Below are 15,649 nucleotides of genomic sequence, written 5' to 3' on the forward strand. Positions count from 1 at the left end.
TCCTTAGACCTGGCTCAATTTCTGAAGCTCTCCTTTGGATTCAGGAAGCTCCCCATCAGTACAACAATTTCTCCTTTTTGCTCAAGCCGATTTTTTATGTTTCTGTTGCTTGCATTAAAGAAACCTAAAATATGTATGATATACTTGTATCTGCCAGAGCATCTAGCGCAACTCCATGGAAGATAAGAAAAGACTTCTGCACTTTTAGGCATATTGATGGTGGTGATGCTTGTTTTTTTTTTTATAGCTGCAGTAGGCTTTTCATTTTGCAGTATTCTGACTTCAAGATTGAGCACTTCTTAAAAATACTAAGGTGGTTAATTCCTACTCATCTGTTAAAATGCAAATGGTGCTTCAGGAAAGGTTTTGCTGACTCTCCTATTTCAATTACATTGGTCTCCCTTTTAAAAATTTTCATGGATTACTGTTAATGTCCTCCATGTTACCACAGTTTGTATTTGTGATTATTTGGTTTTCTTTTTCCTACACTAGATGGTGAGTTCCAGGAAGGCAAGAGGCCATGTCTGTTTCGATAGCTCTTTTTATTACCCTGCTAATTAATGCCAGGCATATGGTAGATACTTAATATAGTGATATAGTGTTTTAAGTGAGCAACTGAGTGGAGATTGATTGCTAGACAAAGAAGACTGGTAAATGAAAAGATGCTCAATCTTGAAGTCAGAATATTGCAAAATAAAACAATGTAGTACTGTTTCCTACCAATTAGGCTGGCAAAAATTGAGAAATCTGGCAGAGGGGTATTAGAACTTTTATACACTGCTGGCAAGAGGGTAACTTGGTATAATTATTTTGGGGAGTAATTTGGCAATACCCAGTAAAATCAAAGCTAAGCATATCTCATGTCTCAGCAATACCACTTGGAGATACATACCCTAGACTAGAAATTCTCCCATGTGAGCAAAAGAGACACACACAAAGATGTTTATTGAGGCAGTGTTTTAAAGAGTAAAAATATGAACACAACAGAAATACTGGGAAGTGAATAGGTTAACAATAAGTCATGGCATATTCTTTTTGAGACAGGGTCTCGCCTTGTCAGCCAGGCTGGAGTGCAGCAGTACGATCTCGGCTCACTGCAGCTTCCACCTCCCAGGTTCAAGTGATTCTCATGTTTCAGCATCCTGAGTAGCTGGGACCACAGCTGTGTACCACCACACCCAACTAATTTTTGTATTTTTAGTAGAGATGAGTTTTCGCCATGTTGGCCAGGCTGGTCTCGAACTCCTGGCCTCAAGTGATCCATTTCATTGGCCTCCCAAAGTGCTGGGATTACAGGTGTGAGCCACTGTGCCCAGTCAATCATGGCGTATTCTTATAATTTAACATACAGTTTTTAAATGAAGGAACCAGAGCATCTGGCAAAACAATAAAGAAGAGCCTAGAGCTGTCTATTCCACTCCTATATCCATCAAGCTAAATGTGGCTGAAGAAAAACAGAACTATGACGATTAGTCCCACTTTTTTTTTTTTTTGAGATGGAGTCTCGCTCTGTCGCCCAGCCTGGAGTGCAGTGGCATGATCTCAACTCACTGCAACCTCCGCCTACCAGGTTGAAGCAATTCTCCTGCCTCAGCCTCTTGAGTAGCTGGGACTACAGGCACGCACCACCATGCCCAGCCATTTTTTGTATTTTTAGTAGAGATGGGGTTTCACCATGTTGCTCAGGCTAGTCTCAAACTCCTGACCTCATGATCTGCCTGTGTCGGCCTCCCAAAGTGCTGGGATTACAGGCGTGAGCCACTGCACCCAGCTGATTAGTCCCTCTTTAATTTCTTGTATGCTAACCTCCAGCATTTGTTTTCCTATCCAGTCATTGTCCCACTCTTTTAAGTTGCTAGTTTATGACTTGTCTCTTTAACCTCTGCAGCACTTCGCCCACTCCTCACTCAGCTGGTGACCTTATTTCCTAGTTAACTGAGAACAAGAAAAGGAATCAGAAGAGGCCAGGTGCAGTGGCTCACACTTTTAATCTCAACACTTTGGGAGGCCGCGGTGGGCAAATTTCTTGAGCCCAGGAGTTCGAGACCAGTCTGGGCAACATGGCAAAACTCTGTTTCTACCAAAAATGCAAAAAAAAAGTAGCCAGTCTCATAACCTGGTCTCAAAAAATAATTTTTTTAAAAAAGGAATCAGAAGATAATTCCTCTTCTCTGTGCATCTTATTCTTGCATTCTTTCTGTTGCTGTGGTTGACACTTTGTTCTCTTATCTAAGATCAAGTCCTCCTCTAGTGTATTAGATCCCATCCTTAAACTAGGGCATAATTCCTAAAGTTGTTCTCTTTCCTGCATTTATTTTTTTTTTTTTCGTCTACTGGATCTTTCCCGTTAGCATAATAACATGTATTTTTCTCATCTCAAATATATATATATATATATATGTATGTGTGTATATATATGTGTGTGTGTGTGTGTGTGTGTTCTATATCCCCCTCTACCTACCTACCACTCTATTTCTTGCATCACTCAATAGTAAGATTCCTCAGTAGAGGTGTGGAATACTCGTCTCTAATTCCTCTTCTTCCATTCACTCTTGCACCCACTCCAATCAGGTCTTTGTGTCTGCTCTGGTCAAAGATCCCTGATGGATTCCATGTGGCTAAATCCAGTGGTCTTTTTCAGTCCTATTGATGCAGGCAGATGAGCCCATACAGGTGCTTGGCTTCTCCCAGGAAAGAATTCAAAGGCAAGCCAGTGGTGGTAGCAAGTTTTACTGAACTGGAATTGCTCCTGTGAAGCATATCCACCTCCTAGGCAGTGCACCCCAAGTGAGCACTTGTGGACAGTTGGCTGGCTATATTTATACCCATTTTTAATTACATGCAAATCAAGGGGAGAATTATGCAGAAATCTCTGGAAAAGAGGTGGTAATTTTTGGATTATTGTCATGGAAAGGGGTGGTAACTTGGCCATTGCCATGGTGTTTGTAAATGTCATGGTGCTGGTGGGAGGGTCTTATGCTAATGAGCAATGAAGGAAGCTAGAGGTTGCTTTCAGCACTGTCTGCTGGTTCCCACCGTTTCTTCTCTTTATCCTGTTGGGACTGGAAAATAAGTCCTGCTGGTCTCCTATCTCACTTTTACTTGTCTTTTCAACATTATTTGATACATTAGTTGATCAATTCCTCACAGTGACCGTTTTTTTTTTCACTTGGCTTCCAGGTTACACTTACTAGATTTTCTTATCCTTTATTGACAGCTACTTCTCCCAAGTTATCTTTTCTTGCTTTAGACATAGGAATTCCCCCAGGGCTCAGTTCTGTGAAAGGGCCATGTATGCAAAGCAACCCTCAGATGCTGAAGGAGCTGAGAAACCAAAGAATGAGGCAGACAAATCCACTTTGTCGGTTTGGGTGATTTTTTAGGGGAAACTTAGAGACAGAAGTGTGGTCTTGGGTGGCTGGAACGTAGATCTTCACACCACACCCCATCAGAACCAGGGCTTGTATCTTGGGGGAAAGTATACATGCTATTGAAGGAATGTGCTGAGGGAATGCTCCGGGTATCACAGCCTATGATTTCTGCAACAGCATCAAGGGTTATTTTGAGGGAAAGGAAATAGGTGTTTCTACATAAAGAGTAGTACATCAACTAGACATTTTAGAGGCATTCCCAGACTGAGGGTTAGTCAGAAGTCACATGGTGGATTAAAATTTAAAATCGCTATTTTCCAAACTAGTCTTTATTAAACTCATTTGAAAGGCAAAAAAATAATAATAATAGTAAATAAGAAAATTTAAAACTCTTGTCCCCACAGTGGTGCATAGGTATTTGTTGTATGTGCCTCTGTGAATGTTTAAACTCATTTACAGTTAAAGTTGGCCTCCTTTTTCTTATCTGATTCCTCCTCCCACACAACCACCTGCTTGGTTTCCCTCAGGGCATAAGCCTGGATAACTTGTACACCAGCGCACCCGAAGGATTTGGGGGAAGGAATAATGAGCACTGATGCTCCCCAGAGTGAGAAGCTGATCCAAGCCCAAGAAAGAAGGGAGGGACCCAGCACGGTGGCTCACGCCTGTAATCCCAGCACTTTGGGAGGCCAAGGTGGGAGGATCACTTGAGGCCAGGAGTCGAGACCAGACTGAGCAACATAGTCAGACCTCATCTCAACAAAAATAATTTTTAGAAAATAATAAAAAAATTTTCAAAAAAGAAAAGAAGGTCTTGGCACTGTCAGAATCAGTCAAAGCGTTGCCACTCCCCAAAAATGCCTTTTGAGGCACCAATTAAAAAGAAGGGAGGGCAGAGGAGCAGACAGCCTCCTGCAGATGAGCATAAGTGACTATTTGCAGGAGTTGGTGGAAGGATATTAGTAATTTTTGCTAATAACTTTTAGTAAAACCCTGGTAATTTTGGAAAAACATACTTTTTTAACACTTTTTTTTTGAGGTGGGTTCTCTGATGCAGTGGTGTGATCATAGCTCACTGAAGCCTCAAACTCCTGGGCTCAAGTGAGCCTCTGTCCTTAGTCGCCCAAGCAGCTGGGACTACAGGTGCGTGCCACCATGACCAGCTGACACTTTTTTTTTTTTTTTGCCATTTGGAAAGGTAGCAGACACACTAAAAGACAAACACATTTTAATGGATAAAGGAGTCAAGAAATCTGGACCTGAATTATAATGGTATTTTATTGAGCTGTGAACAGGAAGTATTATTGTAGTAATTAATGGGGCTTTTATTTTACTGTCTGCATTAAAAAACTGGCAATTTGCAATTCCAAAGTTAGAGTTCTCACAGGATCTTGACAGGGACTTTTCTGTTGGCTTGGAGTTGCTGATAAAGCTCCTAAGGTGAAAACAAAATGTCACGTTCCTCTGCTTTCTAAAGGGTGTCACAGAGACTGGACACACGGTCCCAAAGGACTCACTAGATGTGAGATTCACAGAGCCACTTGATCCTTGGCACCTATAGATATAAAAACCATGTAAGGAGGTTCTGATCCAGAGGAGACGGGCCTCATGCTCCTGGGATGAAGCCCCTACCCCGCCCCTACAGGGGTGGGGGACTTGGGCACCAAGAATGAGATATTGGGGGATCTGAAAGCATGGGAGCTTGGCATCTCCATCTCCAGCAAAACCACAGGCCCACTTCACAGCTGTCACCTGGAGTTCTTGGGAGAACTTAATGTTTGTTCCTTAAAATGTGTTCCTGAAGTGTGGAGGTGGAAGGTGGTAAAGGATCGAACAGAGAGGGGTGCCCACAACTGTCTGGCGATTTCAGAAGGGAGGGGGCTGCTGCTGGAGTAGCCCCTAGCAGCAGGGTGGAAGATCTCTAAGGGTCTGCATTTGTGTTATCCCTGGGAAGGAAAGGACAGGACCACTCCATCTGTTTTCCTTGACATCAGAGATCACAAGTCAGGATTTCAGTGGTTCCTGGATAGGGTGTCCTTATAATTGATTGTCCAAACAGGGACCCTGAGAATGAAGGGGAAGCTAATCAGACAGGAAGCTCAGATTGTGCTCTAAAACCCAGATGTATGTTCACCCTGTACCTGGAGCTCCTGGGAAGGAGGACAAGTGGGCAGGAGCCATAAGGCTGTGTCAATGGCTGCTCTGCCAAACTCACCTTGAGCCTGGTTAGAGGTGAGGATTGCGTGAGGCCCAAGGGAAACTAGGCTGCCCTGCTGTGAATCAACACAGAGAGCTGGGATGAAGCTGAACCCAGGGGTGCCATCAGGGCAGGCCACAGGCTTCATTGCCAGGTGCAGTGGCACATTTAAAATCCCAGAACTTCAGGAGGCTTGAGGCCAGCAGGTCCAGGCTACAGTGAGCCATGATTATGCCATTGCACCCCAGCCTGGGTGACACAGCGAGACCTGTCTCTAAAAGCAAAACAAAACTCTCTCTATAAATGGTCAGACTAAGTTTCAATAACTGAAAGTAAGCAGAAAATTGTATTTGCTCAGGTTAAGGGATCCTAACATGGGATTTGACAGTGTTGAGGAGTGGGAAGGCATTTTAAGGGTAACATCACACAGATTAGAAAGGTTTACACCACCAGTTTATAAATAATAATAGGAAGATCTGGGTGTGCCTTTTAAAGAGGTGTCCAAAGGAAGCTCACTGGCATCCTTATACATTTTATGAGCTGAGGTTGGGATGTGTAGTTCCGCCAGGTGTGTTGCACACACATGTCAAGAGAGCACCTCCTGAATGCAGGGACATGTGGCACAGCTAGGGGACTACATTCCCCGAAAGCCTTAGCGGCAGCTCACTTCCACTTCTGGGCTGAACGTCTTCCCTCGCAGTCGCTTTTGGTCTGCTCGGCCATGTGCAGTGCTGAGTTTTCGGTTCCTTCTGAGTGGCACAGCGTGGGTACAAGCTTGGCTGCGTGCATTTCTCCAGGTTTCCTGCATGCAGGGACAAGTCATTCTCCTCCTGTGGCTGCCACTAGCCATCTGTGTCCCATGGCTGGGACATCCTGGACCAGGCCCCTCCTGCCTTGTGACCTTTGCCAGATGGCAGGAGACTGCCATCTCCTATCATGTGACCTACTGGACAAAGTGCGGATAAGTTGAACCATATGAAATTGTCTAAGCGGGGAAACTCCAGGTCAATGTGTCTCCTTTTTCTGAAAAAAAAAAAAAAGAAAAAAAGGATTTTCCTTAAGTTTCTCCTCCCCCTGAAACAAGGTCATAAAGAACAGAGATGCAATCTCATCTTCCTGTCTCCTTCCAACCCCTTTTCCCATCCTCTGGACCGGAGGGCCTTGTGCAGGCAGGCTAGAGGGAGAATAATGAAACTTTGAGTGGGGAGTTATATTCCCAATAACAGTGGTCGAGGTAATTAGTCCTGAATTTCCCACAGAAAATAAGCTGGCGAAAATGTTGAAAAAAAAAAATTATTCCTAAAAGCACCAAAGAGCTAAGGAGAGTAAAGAACTGGGGATCAAACTTTAGGAGAAGCAAGAAACAATTCCTGATCCCAGCACTCAAATCTGCTTTTGTCTGGAGGCATTTTGCTAATGAAAGACACACGTGGGCCGGGTGTGGTGCCTCACACCTATAATCCCAGCATTTTGGGAGGCTAAGTCAGGCAGATTCCTTTGAGCTCAGGAGTTTGAGACCAGCTTGGGCAACATGATGAAACCTTGTCTCTAAAAAAAATACAAAAATTAGCTGGCATGGTGTCTCACACCTGTAGTCCCAGCTACTCGTCAGGCTGAGCCTGGAGAATTGCTTGAGCCAGGGAAGCAGAGGTTGCAGTGAGCAGAGATTGTGCCACTGGCATATGCCAGCCTGGGCCACAGAGTGAGACCCTGTCTCAAAAAAAAAAGAGTGGAAAAAAAAGAGACACTGTGAAACCTAGCTGTGACATTTGTGGACTTAATAATTACCCCATATTTGAACTAACACTCCAGATGAAGACACCCTCAGGAAAATGTTGAACTGTGGAAAACAAGCTGTGGTTTAGACAACTTAGGACTACTGACACAGGATTTTTCTCAGTCACTTTGCCTATAGGGGCCTCTGTGGCCAGCAGTGTCCCCACGTGGGCCTCCCTCGGCCCCGGGCCTGCCACAGGAGGCGCCTCATCCACTCAGCCCACCATGCCATGCCTGGCTTGTGCACTGGGATCCGCACTCAGCCTGTGGCTGGGACGGGCATGCCTCAGCCTGCCTGTGTTACAGTTCATACCTGGATTTGACAGTTCCCAAGTTCTTGTCTCCCGTCCAAGAAGAATGAGGTTACACTGACAACTGAAGGGTGAGGAGGGCAGAGAAGAATTGTATTGAGTAACAGAACAGCTCTCAGTGGAGAGGGGATGTGAGGGTGGTCCCCCACCCAAAGTCAGGTCGTCCCTCTGTTGGCTGGGTTCAGAGCTTTTATGGGCTCAGAATGGGGAGTGTGTGCTGATTGGTTTGTGAGTATGCAAAAAAAAAAAAAAAAAAAGGCTAAAACAAAGGCAGTACTCAAAGGTGGTACTTTGAGTACGACAGTGTAGAAAACCAATTAGGGAAGGGTGGGTATATGTAAAATAGATGAAGGGTAGGGATCAATCAGAGGAAAGCATGCTAGATGGGAAGACAGGTTCTCAATCCGGTCTGTGGATTTACCAAGGATTTGTAGCTAGGCATTAAACTGTCTTCAGCTTGAAGGTTGGGTTTCAATGGGGACCTGTTCCTGTCTGCCTAGGATTTGTCTGCCTCCTGCCGCTATTGCTACCATCTGGGAGTAAGAGCGAAAGAACACAGAAACTTCCAAGAAAGAATCCTGAGTGATGTCAGCAAGAATGGCTAAGTAAGGACCTCCAGAAGTTCTCTGCTCCATACAAGCAATGAAAATACTGACAATACTGTGAGAATCAGATTGTTCAAAATTCTGGAACATTTATTCCAGCAAGCAGCAAATGTTCCCCTGCAGCAAGCTAGGGAACATTTATTAAAAAAATAAATAAATAAATAAAAGGATGCATTTTATTAAGAAGAATGATCTTTGTGGCATTTTAACATGCTGTATTCCCATTTCCTTCTCCCCAGCTGCTCAGCATCCCTGAAAACCAACAGCCTGGCAACCACTAGAAGGAGCAGAATAGGTTTGGAGCATCTTCCAAGTCTCATTCCCAGAGAGTTGTCATTATTTGACCTGTATGGTGGTTTCCTGTAAGACTCTGCTCACAAGACTTATCTTTATTTGACCTGACTCAGTGCAAACAGCCTTTTCCCCAAGGGTACCACTTAAAAATTATCACGGCAATTGTTTAACATCATTGCTACCTGAAGCAGTAGGTAACTGTAAACAATAGGCTAACCAGAAAGCTTAAAAGGAAAAGCTGGGTAATAAGATGTCTGTAAGGAGCTTTGAAAAGCTCCAGCATATTCCTAGAAATCTAGAAGGCAATGCACATGCATAGGGCTGTGCAAGGGAAAAACCCAGAAAGTCACTAAGCTATCACTTGTAGCTGACCTTGAGGCGCTATGCAAGCAGGAAGCAATGCCTAAGGCAGGGTAGTAAACTGCCTAGCTGAGTGTGGAAATTGTGCCCCTAAAGACACAAGAGCCCTTTGCTCTTTGGAAAAGACCAGGAGACTTGGTTGTTCTGGCCATTTAAGGAACTCTCTGTCTAATGAGCTGACTACTAGCTAACTGAGCAGAGATTTCAGGGGCCACATGACAGAGAACACAGAGTTTAAGAATTTGTTCAGAAAAGTTACTAAATAAACAGCAGCAACAACAGCCAGCAACAACAAACTCTAGGAAGGGGAGGGGAATCTGATTTCCAGAGTTGCCACTTCATATTTTAAGTGTTCAACATTCAACAAAAAATTATGAGGCATGCAACACAACAGGAATATATATGGCTCACCCACAGGGGGAAAAAAACAATCAATAGAAACTTCCTGAGGAAGCCTAAACAAGGCTTTACCTCAGCTATTTTAAAATATATTTGAAGAACTAAATGAAACCATGTCTAGAGAACTAAAGGAAAATATGAGAACAATGTTTTACCAAATAGAAACTGTCAATAAAGAGGTAGAAATTATTTTTAATGACCAAATAGAAATTTGGGAATTCAAAAGTACATTAACTGAAATGAAAAATTCACTAGAGGGGTTCAGCAGCAGATTTGAGCAAGCAAAAGAAATATTCAGCAAACTTGAAGCTACATCAATTGAGAGTTTCAGTCTGAGGAGCAGGATTTTAAAAGGAATGAAAAAAAGTAAACAGAGCCTCAGAGACCTGTCGGACGCCATCAAGCATACCAACATATGTGTAACAGAAGTCCCAGAGGAAGAGAAGGGAGGGAAAGGAGCAGAAGTAATATTGAAGAAATAATGGCCAAAACTTCCCAGATCAAAAAACATATATCTAAGAACCTCAAAAAAACTCCAAGGAGGATAAACTCTTAAGAGGTCCATACCTAGACACATCATAATCAAATTAAATGATACACTGGAAAATACTGTTTAACACAAAAGAAAACAGGACATATCAAAAAGACATAAGACCTACAGATACAAATACCAAAATGGCAGATATAAACTCTACCTTACAAGTAAATACATCAAGTGTAAATGGATGAAGCACAATCAAAAGGAATAGATTGGGCCAGGTGCAGTGGTTCATGCCTGTAATCCCAGCACTTTGGGAGACTGAAGCTTAGGAGTTTGAGACCAGCCTGGCCAACATAGCAAAACCCCATCTCTATTAAAAATACAAAAGCTCACTGGGTGTGATGGCAGGTGCCTCTAATCCCAGCTACTCAGGAAGATGAGGCAGGAGAATCACTTGAACCTGGGAGGCGGATGTTGCAGTGAGTTGATATTGCACCACTGTGCACCAGCCTGGGCAACAGAGTGAGACTCCATCTCAAAAAAAAAAAAAAAAAAAAAAGCCAGGCGCGGTGGCTCACACCTGTAATCCCAGCACTTTGGGAGGCCAAGGCGGGCGGATCATGAGGTCGGGAGATCGAGACCATCCTGGCTAACAGGGTGAAACCCCATTTCTACTAAAAATACAAAAAATTAGCCAGGCGTGGTGGCAGGCGCCTGTAGTCCCAGCTACTCAGGAGGCTGAGGCAGGATAATTGCTTGAACCCAGGAGGTAGAGGTTGCAGTGCACAGAAATCGTGCCACTGCATTCCAGCTTGGGCAACAGAGTGAGACTCTGCCTCAAAAAAAAAAAAAAAAATTCAACTAGATGTTGCCTACAAGAGACACAAATTAAATTCAAAGGTACAAACAAGTTGAAAGTAAAAGGATGGGAAGAGATTTATACCACACAAATAGAAACCAAGAGAGAGCTGTGGTGCCTATACCAGTGTCAGCACAAAAGAGACTTTAAGAGAAAAATTGGGCTGGGTGTGGTGGCTCCTGCCTGTAATCCCAACAGTTTGGGAGGCCAAGGCAGGAGGATCACTTGAGGTCAGGAGTTCAGACCAGCCTGGGCAACACAGTGAGATCCCATCTCTTAAAAAAATTTTTTTTATTACTTTGTGGTGGCATGTGCCTGTAGTCCCAGCTACTCAGGAGGCTGAGTTGGGAAGAGTGCCTGAGCCCAGGAATTCGAGGTTGCAGTGAGCTATGATTGTACCACTGCACTTCAGCCTAGGCAACACAAGATGCTATCTCTAAAAAACAAGAGAAAACAAACATGTCCATGCAGACCTGTACATGAATGTTTCTAGCAACTTTTTTTTTGCAATAGTCAAAAACTGGAAACAACTGAAAGGTGCATCAGCAGGTGAATGGATAAACAAATCATGGTGTATCCACACGATGGAATACTACACAGTAATAAGAAGGAATGAACTGTTAATACATACAACATGCATGAATTTCAAAATAATTATGCTAAGTGAAAGACCCAAAAGGTTACATACTACATGATTTCATTTGTACAAAATTCGAGAAAATGTACCTTTATTGACAAAAAGCCAATCAGCAGTTGCCTAGGGCCAGGAACAGAAGGAGAGATTGGCTGCAGAGGGACACAAGAAAATTCCTAGGGGTGACAGAAATGCTTGATAACTTGATTGTGGTGATTGCTTCATGAGTATTCACATCTGTCTAACCTCACTGAATTATATATACATATATCATTTTTTTCAGAGACAGAGTCGCGCTGTGTCGCCCAGGCTGGAGTACAGTGGTGCGATCTCTGCTCACCGCAACCTCCACCTCCTGGGTTCAAGTGATTCTTGTGCCTCAACCTCTCCAGTAGCTGGGATTACAGGTACGTACCACCACACTCGGCTAATTTTTGTATTTTTACAATACAATGTAAAAATGTATTTTTCAAAAAAAGCACCTCTCCTCCCCCTCCCCCTCCCCCTCCTCCTCCCCCTCCTCCTCCCCCTCCACCTCCCCCTCCCCCTCTCCCTCCCTCTCCCTCTCCCCTTCTTCGGTCTCCCTCTCCTTTTTTCCTCTCCCCTTTCTCCGGTCTCCCTCTCCTTTTTTCAGTCTCCCTCTGTTGCCGAAGCTGGACTGTACTGCCATGATCTCGGCTCGCTGCAACCTCCCTGCCTCGGGCTCCTGTGATTCTCCTGCCTCGGCCTGCCGAGTGCCTGGGATTGCAGGCGCGCGCTGCCACGCCTGACTGGTTTTTGTATTTTTGGTGGAGATGGGGTTTCACCGTGTTGACTGGGCTGGTCTCCAGCTCCTGGCCTCGAGTGATCTGCCCGCCTCGGCCTCCCGAGGTGCTGGGATTGCAGACGGAGTCTCGCTCACTCAGTGCTCAATGTTGCTCAGGCTGGAGTGCAGTGGCGTGATCTCCGCTCACTACAACCTCCACCTCCCAGCCGCCTGCCTTGGCCTCCTAAAGTGCTAAGATTACAGCCTCTGCCCTGCTGCCACCCCGTCTAGGAAGTGAGGAGCGTCTCTGCCTGGCCGCCCATCGTCTGGGATGTGAGGAGCTCCTCTGCCCAGCCGCCCCGTCAGGGAAGTGAGGAGCGCCTCTGCCTGGCCGCCCTGTCTGGGAAGTGAGGAGCGCCTCTGCCCGGCCGCCCCGTCTGGGAAGTGAGGAGCGCCTCTGCCCGGCCGCCACCCCGTCTGGGAGGAAGTGAGGAGCATCTCTGCCCGGCCGCCCATCGTCTGGGATGTGAGGAGCGCCTCTGCCCGGCCGCCCCATCTGGGAAGTGAGGAGCGCCTCTGCCCGGCCACTCTGTCTGGGAGGTGAGGAGCGCCTCTGCCCAGCCACCCCGTCTGGGAGGTGAGGAGCACCTCTGCCCGGCCGCCCTGTCTGGGAGGTGAGGAGCGCCTCTGCCCGGCCGCCCCGTCTGGGAGGTGAGGAGTTCCTCTGCCTGGCCTCCACCCCGTCTGGGAGGAAGTGAGGAGCACCTCTGCCCGGCCGCTCCGTCTGGGAGATGAGGAGCACCTCTGCCCGGCCGCCCCATCTGGGAAGTGAGGAGCGCCTCTGCCCGGCCGCCACCCCGTCTGGGAGGAAGTGAGGAGCATCTCTGCCCGGCCGCCCATCGTCTGGGATGTGAGGAGCGCCTCTGCCCGGCCACCCCATCTGGGAAGTGAGGAGCGCCTCTGCCCGGCCACCCCGTCTGGGAGGTGAGGAGCGCCTCTGCCCGGCCACCCCGTCTGGGAGGTGAGGAGCACCTCTGCCCGGCCGCCCCGTCTGGGAGGTGAGGAGCGCCTCTGCCCGGCCGCCCCGTCTGGGAGGTGAGGAGTTCCTCTGCCTGGCCTCCACCCCGTCTGGGAGGAAGTGAGGAGCACCTCTGCCCGGCCGCTCCGTCTGGGAGATGAGGAGCACCTCTGCCCGGCCACCCCGTCTGGGAAGTGAGGAGCACCTCTGCCCGGCTGCCACCCCATCTGGGAGGAAGTGAGGAGCGCCTCTGCCTGGCCTCCCCATCTGGGAAGTGAGGAGCGCCTCTGCCTGGCCGCCCAGTCTGGGAGGTGAGGAGCGCCTCTGCCCGGCCGCCCCGCCTGGGAAGTGAGGAGCGCCTCTGCCCGGCCGCCCCCTCTGGGAGGTGAGGAGCGCCTCTGCCCGGCCGCCACCCCGTCTGGGAGGAAGTGAGGAGCGCCTCTGCCCGGCCACCCCGTCTGGGAGGAAGTGAGGAGCGCCTCTGCCCGGCCGCCCCCTCTGGGAGGTGAGGAGCTCCTCTGCCCGGCCGCCACCCCGTCTGGGAGGAAGTGAGGAGCGCCTCTGCCCGGCCACCCCGTCTGGGAGGAAGTGAGGAGTACCTCTGCCCGGCCGCCCCCTCTGGGAGGTGAGGAGCGCCTCTGCCTGGCCGCCACCCCGTCTGGGAGGAAGTGAGGAGCGCCTCTGCCCGGCCACCCCGTCTGGGAGGAAGTGAGGAGCGCCTCTGCCCGGCCGCCCCCTCTGGGAGGTGAGGAGCTCCTCTGCCCGGCCGCCACCCCGTCTGGGAGGAAGTGAGGAGCGCCTCTGCCCGGCCACCCCGTCTGGGAGGAAGTGAGGAGCGCCTCTGCCCGGCCACCCCGTCTGGGAGGAGGTGAGGAGCGTCTCTGGCCGGCCGCCCTGTCTGGGAATTGAGGAGCGCCTCTGCCCGGCCGCCCCGTCTGGGAAGTGAGGAGCGCCTCTGCCCGGCCGCCCCCTCTGGGAAGTGAGGAGCGCCTCTGCCCGGCCGCCCCGTCTGGGAGGTGAGGAGCGCCTATGCCTGGCTGCCACCCCGTCTGGGAGGAAGTGAGGAGCGCCTCTGCCCGGCCACCCCGTCTGGGAGGAAGTGAGGAGCGCCTCTGCCCGGCCACCCCGTCTGGGAGGAGGTGAGGAGCGTCTCTGGCCGGCCGCCCCGCCTGGGAGGTGAGGAGTGCCTCTGCCCGGCCGCCCCGTCTGGGAAGTGAGGAGCACCTCCGCCCGGCTGCCCCCCTCTGGGAAGTGAGGAGCGCCTCTGCCCAGCCACCCCATCTGGGAAGTGAGGAGCATCTCTGCCCGGCCGCCCATCGTCTGGGAGGTGAGGAGTGCCTCTGCCCGGCCGCCCCGTCTGGGAAGTGAGGAGGACCTCTGCCCGGCTGCCCCGTCTGGGATGTGAGGAGCGCCTCTGCCCGGCCGCCCCGTCTGGGAGGTGAGGAATGCCTCTGCCCGGCTGCCACCCCGTCTGGGAGGAAGTGAGGAGCGCCTCTGCCCGGCCGCCCCGTCTGAGAGGTGAGGAGCACCTCTGCCCGTCCGCCCCATCTGGGAGGTGAGGAGCGCCTTTACCCGGCCGCCCATCGTCTGGGATGTGAGGAGCGCCTCTGCCTGGCCGCCCCGTCTGGGATGTGGGGAGCGCCTCTGCCTGGCCACCCCGTCTGGGATGTGAGGAGCGCCTCTGCCCGGCCGCCCTGTCTGGGAGGTGTACCCAACAGCTCCAAAGAGACAGCGACCATCGGGAGCGGGCCATGAGGACGATGGCGGTTTGGTTGAAAAGAAGGGGGGAGGTGTGGGGAAAGGAAGGAGAGATCAGATTGTTGCTGTGTCTGTGTAGAAAGAGGTGGGCATAGGAGACTCCATTTTGTTCTGACTAGGAGAAATTCTTCTGCCTTGGGATGCTGTTGATCTATGGCCTTTCCCCCAGCCCCGTGCTCTCTGAAACATGTGCTGTGTCAACTCAGGGTTAAATGGATTAAGGGCGGTGCGAGATGTGCTTTGTTAAACAGGTGCTTGAAGGCAGCATGCTCTTTAAGAGTCATCACCACTCCCTAATCTCAAGTACCCAGGGACACAAACACTGCAGAAGGCCGCAGGGACCTCTGCCTAGGAAAACCAGAGACCTTTGTTCATGTGTTTATCTCCTGACCTCTCCACTATTATCCTATGACCCTCCCATATCCCCTCTCCGAGAAACACCCAAGAATCATCAATAAATACTTCATAAAAAAAAAAAAAAACTTCAATAGGCATGATAATGAAGTTCCTTTGCTTTAGTCCTTACACAAAAAATGTGGCCTGAAGTCACCTGATGTTAACCAACCAGTTATTTTTCTGTTGTGGTGTCTCACTGTCCCCACCTTAAAAGAAAAGTAGCTTTGGAAAGACAAAAAAAAAAAAAAAAGCAAACAAACAAACAAACAAAAAAGTATTTTTCACCATGTTGGCCAGGCTGGTCTCAAACCCCTAACCTCAAATGATTTGCCTGCTTTGGCCTCCCAAAGTGCTGGGATTACAGGTGTGAGCCACCACTCCCAGCCTGAATTGTATATTTTATTTATTTATCTTTATTTTATTTAATTAATTTACTTATTTTTGA

The 15,649-nt window shown here is 48.6% G+C and overlaps 1 protein-coding gene across 1 annotated transcript in view; it reads left to right on the forward strand.

Moving 5' to 3' along the window:
* The window catches only part of ZFP90 (ZFP90 zinc finger protein), a 36,624-nt gene extending 28,094 nt beyond the window's left edge, over positions 1-8,530 (forward strand). The window contains exon 5 of the mRNA XM_054454106.2: positions 8,156-8,530. Coding sequence (XP_054310081.1) covers positions 8,156-8,241 — 86 coding nt within the window. The 3' untranslated portion in view covers positions 8,242-8,530. The remainder of the gene's footprint in view (positions 1-8,155) is intronic.
* The last annotated feature ends 7,119 nt before the right edge of the window (positions 8,531-15,649 follow it).

Source organism: Pongo pygmaeus, chromosome 18 (genome assembly GCF_028885625.2).
Source record: "Pongo pygmaeus isolate AG05252 chromosome 18, NHGRI_mPonPyg2-v2.0_pri, whole genome shotgun sequence".
In the NCBI taxonomy this organism is placed as follows: Eukaryota; Metazoa; Chordata; class Mammalia; order Primates; family Hominidae; genus Pongo; species Pongo pygmaeus.